Source organism: Planococcus citri, chromosome 3 (genome assembly GCF_950023065.1).
Source record: "Planococcus citri chromosome 3, ihPlaCitr1.1, whole genome shotgun sequence".
NCBI classification, from domain to species: Eukaryota; Metazoa; Arthropoda; class Insecta; order Hemiptera; family Pseudococcidae; genus Planococcus; species Planococcus citri.
The window spans coordinates 69,110,921-69,123,696 of NC_088679.1; the positions used below are offsets into that span (position 1 = coordinate 69,110,921).

General features: G+C 33.3%; 2 protein-coding genes across 2 annotated transcripts in view; both read left to right on the forward strand.

The window, feature by feature from the left end:
- The window catches only part of APP-BP1 (Nedd8-activating enzyme E1 regulatory subunit APP-BP1), a 323,180-nt gene extending 317,475 nt beyond the window's left edge, over positions 1 to 5,705 (forward strand). The window contains exon 12 of the transcript XR_010557432.1: positions 5,568 to 5,705. The gene's annotated coding sequence lies outside the window, so the exon portion shown is untranslated. The remainder of the gene's footprint in view (positions 1 to 5,567) is intronic.
- A 284-nt stretch (positions 5,706 to 5,989) lies between these two features.
- On the forward strand, positions 5,990 to 7,735 carry LOC135838547 (putative leucine-rich repeat-containing protein DDB_G0290503). Its single transcript, XM_065354226.1, has 7 exons — positions 5,990 to 6,128; positions 6,236 to 6,404; positions 6,518 to 6,561; positions 6,647 to 6,755; positions 6,856 to 6,983; positions 7,084 to 7,167; positions 7,264 to 7,735. Exons 1-7 carry the CDS (start codon positions 6,045 to 6,047, stop codon positions 7,483 to 7,485), a joined length of 840 nt encoding a protein of 279 aa, XP_065210298.1. The 5' UTR covers positions 5,990 to 6,044; the 3' UTR covers positions 7,486 to 7,735.
- The last annotated feature ends 5,041 nt before the right edge of the window (positions 7,736 to 12,776 follow it).

The following is a 12,776-nucleotide window of genomic DNA, read 5'->3' on the forward strand; positions in this document are numbered from 1 at the left end:
CTGCACTGCTTAGAATAGGTACATTTTTTGTCCATTTCTACAAATAAATATGACATTTTGAAGAATGTGAAAGTACGTTTATGTTTCCCTATTGACAATTTTACTAGCATAATGCTAGCATAACTAGCGTAATGCTGGCATAAGTAGTATAACGCTAGCATAACTAGCATAACGCTAGCATAACTAGCATAATGCTGGCATAACTAGCATAATGCTAGCATAATGCTGGCATAACTAGCATAATGCTAGCATAATGCTGGCATAACTAGCATAATGCTGGCGTAACTAGCGTAATGCTGGCATAACTAGCATAATGGTAGCATAACCCGGGAAAAAATGTTTAGATCAAATTTGATCAAAAACAGGTGATCTAATTTGATCAAAAAAATGTCTCTATCAAATTGGACCAATGTTAATTAGTTTTTATCAAAATTGATATAATAAGATCTATTTTGATCGAGACATTTTTTTGATCTAATTAGATCACCTGTATCAACTTTGATCAAGTTAGATCAAATGTAATGCAGATTTTTTAAAAATAGCCATATTTACTAGTAAAATTGCTTAAATTACTGCAAAAATGTAAGTCTGGCATAATATGAGATGTTGGTTGCAATTTTTTATTTAAAAGTAGGGGAAAAATTTTCAAAAATTTCGTGTCCGGAGGTGGGATCGATCCTATGACCTCTCACATTCCAGACCCTGTCCTTAACCATTAGGCTACCCCGTTGCATGTGAGTTGAGGGACATTAGGAGTATATTCTCCTTTGATAGGTCTGGACTTAGAAAAATTCACCTATTGCTCATCATACAAGAGCAGATTTCAAATGATTTTCAAAAATTTGCTTTATTCATCAACTTCAGAACATTTTTTCAAATGTGAATTATGCATTTTTATTGTTACTGAATGTGATAGTATTTTTTTGGGAACAAAATGAAATGAAAATATTTTTGGAAACTGTATCACTGCATAATTATTGGGCCTGACACATGAATTGAATGCATAACCCATCCACGTACTCAATACAACTTTTTCCCCCTTTTTTTCTTCTTTTTTTATTCATGAAAATTGAAAGAAAAAAATGTTTTGATCAAAGTAGATTAACATTGATTAAAGTCTTTACGTAGTTTGATTAAATTCGATCAATATTGATCAAAAAGTTGGCATAATTTGAAATTTTTTTATCAAATTAAGGTAAGTGCAGGTAATTACGCCACCCTAAGGTTTGAGGTCATTTAGTGGGGTTAAAATGCATCTTTGGCAAAAATGTGAATGAACCACCTCAAAGTACATCTTATTAGCTACCTTTCACGAAAAAAATTTTTTTTCTTACCCCTCCCCCAATACCGCCAATCTCCTCCTGAAATTTTTTTACAAAAGTGGCGTAATTATCAACACGTGCAGGTAATTACGCCACCATCCCAAAAAACTATTTAAAATCTATGAAAACATTGGTGAAAATCATTTGGCATTTTGGGCATCTTATTGGCTACCTTTCCCCAAAAAAAATGTTTTCCATTACCCCTCCCCCTATCCCACCCCTCCATTTCTGAAAATGTGGTGTATTCATCAACATATGCAGGTAATTCCGCCACTCTGCCCCCACCACCAAAAAAAATTATTTAAAATTATTCATAAAAACATCGCTAAAAATTATTTCTTAGTATTTTGGTGAAATATGTGAAAGTCCTGAAAGAGTTCTGTTAAAGTGGCGTAATTTTCAACATTGGTACTTTTGTATATTTTTCAACATTTCGATACTTACATTGAGAAATGGCAAAAAACTGATTATCCCATTGAAATCGTCATTAAATTTACTACAGGAAACATATCTTCAAAATTTTTTTTCACCCTTATTACAAATTACAGCACGTTTCCAAACTGTGGTCAATTTAACATGACGTTTTTTTTTGGCATCAAATTTATGAAAAAGCGAGCCACAGATCAGAAAATTATCCGATCCGGTGATATTTTTGGTTTTTCTACCTTGTCTGTAACAGTACAATCACCTAAAAATCGTCGCTTGGCGCCATCTACCCGTTTACTATGAGAACTGAGGTAGTGGCGTAATTGCCAACGTGGCGTAATTAGCTGCACTTACCTTAGATCAAGTTATATCAGGTGCATGCAAAAATCTGAACGTTGTTTGATCTGACTTGATAAGGTTGGTTGAAACATTTCATATAATTTGATCAAATTAGGTAACATGATTGACATAAGGATATCTCTTTTGATCTAAATTGATCAAAAACCTCTAGGAGCAGTGTATATTCCTTGATATGACCTAATCTAGGTTGGTCAAATTTCATAACATTTGATCAAACATGATAGGGTTGGTCAAATCACTCATATCATATTCGATATAACTTGATCAAACTAGATCTAAATTGATCAAACGACGCTAAGGCCTGTGTATCTTTCTTAATACAACTTGATAAAGGTTGATAAAATTGCATAAAATTTGATCTAGCTCAATAAGTTCGATTGAAATAGGTATATCAAACTTGATCTAAATTGATCAAATCAGGTAAGTCGCAATATCAAACTTGATCTAAATTGATCAAACAAGGGTGAGACCAGTCTATCTACCTTGATATAATTTGATCTAGTTTGATAAACTTTCATACAACTATACCAAGATTTTAATCAATATTGATCAACTTTTATCAAACTGTATCAATATTTTCATTAAAATTGACCTACTTTGATCAAATTTGATCTGAACATTTTTTCCCAGGAACTAGCGTAATGATGGCATAACTAGGGTAATGCTAGCATAACTAGCATTATGCTAGCATAAGAGTAGAATGGCTAGCAGATTTTGGTAGCACCTGTTCAAAATTGTGCAACCAATGCTAGTATATTGCTATAATAATACTAGCAGGTGGGATGGTCATGAAAGCCACAAAAGTCATGAAAAAGTCAATGTTGTGAATAGTAGATCATTTTCAGAGTTCAAATCTGGAGTCATTTTTTTGTAGTAAAGGTGGAAGGTGAGTCGTAGGTTCGTATGGGTGGGGGATTTCAAATTTTGCCTGTGTTATGGTATGGTGTAATAATACGTCGATTGATGTTTTCAAGGTCATTTCGTAGAATGAGGAAGGTAAAAAATTCCAAATTTGGTTTTTATTTATCTCAATGTTTTCTTAGTATACTGATATTCAAAGTTGACAGTTTTTTATATAAAATCAGAATTCAGAACACGTTTTGAAAAAAAAACTATACTTACAATCAGGTAATATGGTGTGTTCTCTATTGCAGGGTGATGTCAGATGTGTATTTTGGAGTGGGGTATACTTACTTACTATGTTTTAGGGATTTTTTGCTTTGCTTTCTGAGAAGATGGTAATTATTTTTTCTCCTTTTACATGAGCTTTTAATTTTTGACAAATATAGGCCTATGTATTTTTGTACACTACAATAAATTGTCAGATAAATTGTTTTTCTGTAGTTACCACAAAGACAGCCAAAATGTCACTATGGAGGAATTATGAGGCAGGAGGGGGAGATTTATACTGATCGCCATTTTCATAAGTACACATCTGTGTTTTTGAGCGGAGGGTGTTTCAAATAGGTAATCATTAGTTAGCTCCAGGGCTGTAAGGTAATTTATGTTGGTAAATTACAGCGGTATTTTACTGTATTTTACGGTATTTCACCAAAAGTTTATTTCCGTATTTTACCATAATTTACCAAAAAGCCACATTGAACACTTTTTTTCCATCTCTCCTTCATAAATTTCCAAATTTCCATGGAAATTTATGATTTGAAAGTTACCAAAAATTTTCCCCATAAATTTCCAAAAAATGTCCATGGAAAATTTCGTATAATTTCTAATAACACCTAAAGCAGATGAAAATTTACTTCAGAGGCAGGTCAGAAGTTCAGAACTTCGCAGTCAAACTACAAATAACTCTTCATATCCAAATTGGTAAAATACCATAAATACCGTATTTTACCGCCGTATTTTACCAGCGAATAAATTACGGTAATTTAACAGCCCTGGTTAGCTCAGTTCATAACTGTTCTGCAACTTCCATGGGGCAAAGTGGGCCACAACAACCCCTCCCCAAGTCCCCAAACGTTGATACTTGATTATAATTAGCACTTGAACCTAAAAACTAACTCCAGATTTGAATTCTACAACCTTGAAAACATATCAATCGACATATTACAGGCAAAATTTGAAATTTCCTCTCTCCCCTTGCTTCACCCCCAACCCCTACAAAAAAATAATTTCAGATTCAAATTCTATGACCTCGAAAACATATTATACAACATATTACACAATAATGTAGGAAAAATTTGAAATTTTCCCTCTCCCCGCGCCTCACCTCCCACTCCTACAGAAAAAATAACTCCAGATTCGAATTCTACGACCTCGAAAACATACTATTCGACATAATTATTACACAGTAATGTGTGAAAAATTTGAAATTTTTCCTCTCCCCACGCCTCCCCCACTCCTACAAAAAAATAAGTAAATAACTCCAGATTCGGATTCTACGACCTCGAAAACATACTATTCGACATATTACACAGTAATATGTAAAAAATTTGAAATTTTCCCTCTCCCCACGCCTCACACCCCCCCCCCCCACTCTTAAAAAAATAACTCCAGATTCGGATTCTGCGACCTCAAAACCATATTTTTCGACATATCTACTGCACATCGATGAGGGTCAAATCCTAATATCACCAACACCAATTAATTTTGTAGAACAAGTTACATTTTATTCCACTGTGCGGAAGGAAGCTACTATGATAATCGCGCTCAAATTTTTACCATAGGTAAAGAACCCTTATGGGAACCTACATAACAAATTTGAGCCATATTGGTTCATTAGTGAGAGAGTAACAGCTGATCAAAGTTGAAATACCTAGTGAAAAACACGTTCTGACCTCTCCCCCCCCCCCCAGGTGCACCTTAATCATTTAATGGAAAAGGAGAAAGGGAAGAGAAGGTATAATTCGGTTAATTCCAATCATTTTTCAAATTTTCAATTTTCATGTACAGGGTTCCCAGAAATATCGAGTACCCGGAGTACCCCTAAAAAAGTTTTCTATCAAAATACTTTGGTTGGTCACAGTGAATGATAATGATAGCACATGATTGGTTGTTGGACTGGAGAGATAACGTTCCACCAATCATATGCATCTATGATCTATTTCACGTTGCCAACCTATATTTTTAATGAAAAACTTTCTTTGCGGTGCTCGACTGCTCGATATTTCTGGGCACCCTGTACCAGAACCAGACTACCAGCAGACCAGTAGTACCTACCTACTTGATTTAAAATTCATACTAAAAAAAATGAAAAGTTTCGTCACTTCTTCAACTTTGTATTTGATTTATTTCTCTACATACTTATCCTGATATAGAGGATCTTATTTAGACCTTTGTTAAACCGTTCAGTGATCAATGATATCAGAAATCACCTCATCAAGCTTATGTTAGTGATAAGAAAATGGATTGTTTATAGGTAGCTAATCAGATTCACTGATAAGAAAAACCTACATTTTTATTGTACTATCTAAAATAATAATCTTGTTGTTTTCTGGTTAGATTGTTCACAGGTCAATCAACTAATCAGCTGTATTCACTATTAATCAGATTCACTGATAAGAATAATCACCTTGGACGAAGAACTCAATTTGCACAGAAGATACAACGACCCAGAGACATTCGCCTGTTATTTAAATACGTTAGAACGAAATAATTTCTGTCAACGAGTTCTTGGTTGGAAGTTTTTTCTTCTTCGTTGTTGGCGAAAGTTTTTATCATTTGACGCAAATTCTCATTATTACGAAGGAGTTGGTTGCGTTGCTAAGCGGAAAATGAACTGGGTAGGATGACGACGAAGTGAAGCTAGGTACTTTCGCAGTGGAACATTATCAACGCAATAAATTCCAGCGGTAATCTTCTTTAGTATAATTTGCTCGTCAAATAAGACGCTTAGGTATTTCTTGATTCCAGAAATTAAACCGCATTCGCACAGCGTTCGTTATTCTGGCCGAATTAACTCATTTCGTATACTAAATAATGGATTCCGAAATTGATACAACGACTGCTGCGACGAGTAAAGAAGGAGAAACGTTTTTACAGAAATTATCTTCGTTTAAAGAAGTAAGTTTTGAACGGAAATCGTACTCGATGATAGAATTATATTCGTATATATAAATAGATAACTACGAGTACAACGTTCTCTATATTTTTATTCTTTTGTTACACAGGAGTATTTAAAACTGAAAAATTTCTGCGTCGAGTTGCTGGAAGAAAATAAAACTGTACGAAACCGAGTTCAAATATTGGAAAATAAATTACAATCCGAGAATGAAAACAATCAAATTGATACGATTATAAACAAGCAACAAACGATAATTGAGTTTCTCAAGAATAAAGGTTCGTTCGTACTCGTATAGTATAGTAGATAATATTGCTGAAACGCGTAGCCTATAATTTCGTATTCAACCTATAAAAATAGTATTAAAGTTGACTGTATTTGTATTGTATAGATGATTACAAAGAACTGCGACGGAAAGTGGAAATTTTGGAAAATGTAAGGTGACCTTCGGTTATTCGCAGCGTATGTGTGAGTATGGAATCTGTGACTGTAAAGCTTGTTTTTATTACCGTGCACACAGAAAATCAAAACGGATAAAAGTTTACACGAACGAGAAATGCAGAATATGTTAGAAAAGAATACCGATCAAATGAACGAAATACGTAAACTGAACGAGAATAATGATACGAGTAAGTATTATACGCCTATAAGTATAAAATGTATCTCAATATGTGCGCGGATAACGCAAGTTCATTGTACGAATTATTAAATTTTATCGTCGTTGCACAGATAAAGAAAAACTGGAACAAATGCAGAAAAAATACGACGAATTGAATCGTAAAAATGAAGAATTGAGCATTGCTTTGGAATCGATGGATGCCGAAAGTGGCGAAATTATTGCTCGTTTGGATATGGAAGTATGCCTAGTATACTGAATGTCTTCGTATTAAATTTACTGTTCGAAATTTTTATACTTTGTGGATGACAATTTTTTTCTTTCTGTTGTTATATTTTCAGCATAAGGATCAGCGTTTCAGACTGCAGTCGGAAAATCAACTGCTTTTAGAGAAATTAAAGAATCAAGAAGAGCTGTACAAACAAGTAAATTGAGTAACGCTCTTTGTACGATTAATATTTATGTATGTAGTATTCGAACATTGAGTATTTATAGGCTCTATACTGTGTTATTTTTCGTAGAAAATACAAAATTTGGAAGCCGATAATAAGAATAAGTCGGAGTTTATAAATAAACTGATACAAGACAAGAATAATCCGAAGCGAAGTGCGTATCAATCTCTGGATGAAGCTTTTCGTCCAAATAAAATTGTGGCTAGAAGAAAATTGACTAACATTGATCCGAATCACGATGATAGGATATTCTCTCCGTGTGTTACCGAAGATGGAATTTTAGACGATTAATTTAGAAATGATTATTGATTACATAAGTAGTATTGATTGTTTATTTATTTATTGTGTTTTTGTTTTATATATAATAATGTACATTATGTATCTATCTACAGTATTACCTATGTATTTTTGATTTCATAAAAAAGTTGTTTGTATTTGTGATTATTAATTATTTTTGATTTTTTGATTTCATAAAAAGTTGCTTGTATCTGTGAATTTTTGTATTAAAAAAATATTGGTTATTCTTCCAGTAATTGAATAATTTTTTTTCTATCGAAGATTGTAGTGGGTAGGGTACCTACTAAAATAATTAACCTTTGAACGCCTGGGAGAAGTTCAATTTGATGAAAAATTTCAAGAATTCTGATGAGAAAAGTTGGACTAAACAATCATACCTATTTGAAAAAAAAAATAATTATGAATTTGATCGATAATTGTTTTTTTAAATTAGGTATTTTCCGCAATTTTCTCCAAGGGATTATGTTAATTTCTTCACTTAAATTCACAAATGCAGACGGAAACAAAAGAAAAAGCCAATAAGTTGATAGAAATTTTCTGTAAAACTTTATGTCAGCTGAACATTTTTTCGATTGTTCATCTCCGGTTTCTTATAAGGCCCACAAAGAAAAAATTTAATGCTTCAAAAAACAAAACCTTTATCCCCATTTTTCAATAACTGAGATAGCTCATTTGGAAAAATTTTTAGACCTCAACAAAATTGGAATAAAATGGGCTAAAATAACGCGTGGGTTTCTGATTTTGATCCTATTTAAAGGAATTTTTGAAGATTAGGTTAGGTTTAATCTTTGTAATGAAAACTGATGCTGTTTCTATGCTGAATCAGAATTTTTCAAAAGCAAAAATTTTCATTCAAATTAAAATTTTAATGTTATTATGAATGTAATTCGTTTTTGGAGTTTGATTTTTTTCAAATGTAGGTATAATGATTTCTCAATTCTTTCCTTCAAATCCCAAAATTGAATTACTATTTATTTTTAAAATTTTCGCGCTTTTTCTCCCAGTAATTAGCGTAAAATTTTATTACTTCTGGCAATTTTTTTTAAATTTTACAAACATAAAAATTTTGTTAGTTATATCAAAAAAAATTCCAAAAACGAATGCATTTTTTTTCAATCTTAAATTTGATTATTCAGTCCAATCTCTCTCATTTTCATGAAAATTCTTGAAATTTATCGATTGAGCTTCTCTCTAGCATTAGAAATTTGAACTACGCAGGTCTAGATACCTAAGAAATATTGATGGTAGTCAATCTCAAAGGCATTTGAATTAGCTGATTACTTCAATGGGAACATGACCTCTATGATAAGGTTTGAGCTTTGCAGTAAGTATTTCACTCGACTCGTTCTTTGTGAGTGATTTCTTTTTCTACCTAACTCACCGTTTATCATAATGAACTTGAGAGTCCTTGAGTGCACTGAAAAGTGAAGGGAAGTTCTGTAGATCTTCCTAGATTTGTTTCGTAAAACTGGTCGTAACTTTTTATTTTAAATAGAAAACAACAAAAGCAGCAACTTGACAAGTTTACAGGGGGCTGTTAATGTGTTAATATTAGGTAATAATATGATTCAATTAAATGACCGAATTAGGTAATTGGGTTGGAATGAGCGTAGTAAGATTATCAATTCTTGCTGATTTCATGCCAAAAGTTATGTTTGTAACAGTAAGTATGTGAGATAGGTAAATCGCTCTGTATATATTTTTTTCAGGGTTTTTCTATTGAATCGATAGAGGACCCAACAACGAAATTCAGCACCGGCAAAATTTCAAATGCTGAAATTCATTTTTGGATTTTTGGCTAATTTTTAGAAATTCAAATTTGAGACAAAAGAAGTGGAGGTGAAGGTCTCAAATCATTTTGGAGCCTTTAGCAGATTTTGATTTTTTTTTCAAATTCTTTTAATCACTAAAGAAATAAATTCGTAGTCTATTTATCATCTTTGTAATCCTTTTGATCAAATTGGGCGAGTATTTCAAAAATATTCTTGGGTTGGTTCAACCCCAGAATTTTTTGTTAGGTAACAAAAAATGCTGAAATTTGGTTTGTGCTCTACGTACATATTTTCAACTGCTCGAGTCAATTTCTGATGGTTTCGAATCAATCTTTGGTGGTTTTGAATCATTCCGGTGCTTTCGGTAGATTTCTGGATGTTGTAAATAAGGTAAAAATTATAATAAAAAAATAAAAAAATTTAGTGCTATTTGTGCTGACGTGAGAACTTCAACTTATTAGTATGCAAAAATATTGTTAGACCTAAAAATATCCAAGATGGAGTTGAAAGTGTGGAAGGATCGTAGAATTTTAACAATGTGCTCTAAAAAATAATTTCTTATACTTAGGTAGGTACAAAATGAGGTACAGGGTGTCCAGGAATATCGTGAACCCCTAAGAAAATTAAAATTTTTCATTAAAAATATAAGTTGGCAATGCGAAATCGATGCATATCTACCTATGATTGGTGGAATGTTATCACCTAAGTCTAACAACCAATCATGCGCTATCATTATTATCATTCACTGTAATCAACCGAAATATTTAGCAGAAAACTTTTTTAGGGGTTCACGATATTTCTGGGCACCCTGTACCTATTTATTACCTATTTGCCTATATCTACGAAAGAGTGTTCGTGGAAATCAATCAACTGCTGATTCATTCGCATTCTGTCTTTCTGTCATTCGTCATTCACTCATTCTCCAATTCCATCACCTCTGCTCGGCCAAAGCTAAAGCTTTTGCGAGTAATTACTTAGTAATTACTTTGTACCTAGTTGTACTCTTGCTATTTTGTCTATCATGTGTTTGTTTACCTCTAACGCAGTTATCACTCAGTTTAGCAGTTTGTTGTGATTTTGTTATCGAAGAACATTGAGAAGTAAATCGATCGCCTCTTTTTTTTTCATTTAAAACTACCCCAATTGGATTATTTGAGTGTTTTTCGTAACTTACGCGTTATTAATTGCAATCGGAAGTATCCACAAAGTACAAATCTCGAAATCTGAAAAGATTATAAGATCAGTAGCTGAGATGAATCCTGCCGAAATCTTGGACGCTTTAGCTAATTGCACAGATCCAACTGTCTTTGACAAGCTGTTACTGCATTCGTCGCAGAATTTGAAAGATGATACTGAGCTACCAAATGAACTACAGATTTTCGCCGATGCTGCTGCGTTGAATCCTCCTCCTGCGCTAGACCTTCCCTGCGGACATACCTTACGGAGGAAGGATTTGAGCTATTCAAAAATACAATGCAAGAGATGTGGCAGAATTATTTTTCAACTTTTTCAATCAAGTTGTCAGGCCACTGTGAATATACAGTCTTTGTAAAGAGAACCTTGCCTATTCACAACTCGAGTAATTTTTTAGAATTTGTTCGAAGGTGTATACAGACACGATTTAATGTAGAAATAAATGAAGACCAATGCGCGTGGGATGTCACTTCGTATTCTAGAGAATACACGGATCCAAACACGAAATGTGACTCTGAGCCTAAGTACAAATATGAGGAACGTGTTATGGTTACTGTGATATCAAAGCACTGTATTGATCCTGAATCGTCAGACGAAAACGATGAATTTTGAAAAAAAAAACAAACTCTGAGAACCTTGCACTAAAAACGTTTTTTTATTTTTATGTTTGCATCATTGTTCGCAGCATAAAATATTGAGTGAAATTACAGCGTTTTTTTTTCTCTCAAAAACTGGAAAATTGTTGAATTTTTTTCGAAGGTGTACTGTAAGAGTTTAAAGTATTTTTTAATTGGGAAATGATTGTCGTGAAAATGCTGACAGTTCTGTGATATTGAACTTCAATGTACAGTTAGCAAATTTTTATGCATTTTTAATTTTATAAAGATATGTATCAGTATAATTTTTCTATTTTTAATTCATTTTTTAGATAAAAATTTGTCCTAATGCTGGTATTTGTATTAAAATTTCATGTGAAAATTCTTTTCTTTTTTCTCTATTAGAGACTGTGGAAACCAGCTGAATTGGCTAAAACTTCCATCAGAAATTTAAACTTGAACTTCTTAACCAAGTCAAAAATTTTTTGTTTTATTCTAGCAAATTTTTCATTATTGTTTGTAGCGTGAAACAATAAGTATATTACGTATAATGAGAAGATTTGGAATCGTATTACACGATTCAATTCGACTAGCTATTCGAATAGGTATTGCGAAAGTCAACGAGGCAATAAAATGTTAATGATTCGAATGAAGGTGACGATTCTGTCGATTCTTAAATTTCAGTGTTTTCAATTTTTTATGTGCATGGTGAAAAATGTCTCGAAATGAAACGATTCAAGTAAGACATCGTACAAGTCATAATCTCAAGAAGAATAAACTATCATGGCGATTCCCTGATTGGTCAGTACTGGTCAGCCCCATCCACCCTAAAAAAAAAACCTGAAGAGGAATCCAAAATCCAAATTCTGATGTGTATGTAAGTTCTAGTACCTCCCTAATAATTTTTGAATCTTGTACGTAGCTATATATGGATGTGGGATCAAGAGATCTGCAACAACTTTGATTGAACTCGCACATACCTACCTAATTTTAAAAAATCCATACCTACCTAAAATCTATTTGTATTTTTTGAATTTTCATCCCTTTCTGATGTCCCTTCATTTTTTTCAATATGCAACCGAAATAGCTTTTCTTTTTCTATCTATCGAAGAAGGAAATGACGTCAGATGGCTTCATATAAAATGCCTTGATGTTATATTTAGGCCTTGTTTGCCTACTGGGTGATTCGGTGGTGACGTGTTGACTCATGACTGGTGGTGGTAACTGGCGTAGCTTTGTTATCAAAGCATTTCATAATATGATGCAATAACGCAGCTGGATATTTTTATTTTAAAACAGCACTAGATAGGTAATTAGGTTACGGTTATTCAAGTGTTTTTTGTTACTTACTTACGTGTAATTTTGTCATCGCAAGTGTTCAGAAAGCTGAAATAATCATGAGCATGATATTCAACATGAATCCTGCCGAAATCTTGGACGCATTGAAGAATTATTGTACAGATCCGATGGCAATTGACAAGCTGCTTCCAAATTGGCCGCAGAGTTTAAAGGACGTAGACGTTGAGTTACCAAACGAACTTCTGCAGATTTTCAAAGATGCTGCTACTGTAGATCAGCCGCCGGTGCTAGACGTTCCCTGTGGACATACTATAGAAGGAAGAACTCTGTTCAAGGAAGCTATGAAAGATATGTGGCAGCATTACTTTTTAGATTGTTCGGTCAAGCCCAATCCGTCCGGCAACTGCGAATATTCAGTCTGCGT

Bases quoted from the DNA above. Each gene is read 5' to 3' on its own strand.
- LOC135838547 (XM_065354226.1), top strand. From the start codon at position 6,045: ATGGATTCCGAAATTGATACAACGACTGCTGCGACGAGTAAAGAAGGA. The intron at 6,562-6,646 runs GTAAGGTGACCT...CCGTGCACACAG, and splicing joins AAGTGGAAATTTTGGAAAAT to AAAATCAAAACGGATAAAAG. The intron at 7,168-7,263 runs GTAAATTGAGTA...TATTTTTCGTAG, and splicing joins AAGAAGAGCTGTACAAACAA to AAAATACAAAATTTGGAAGC.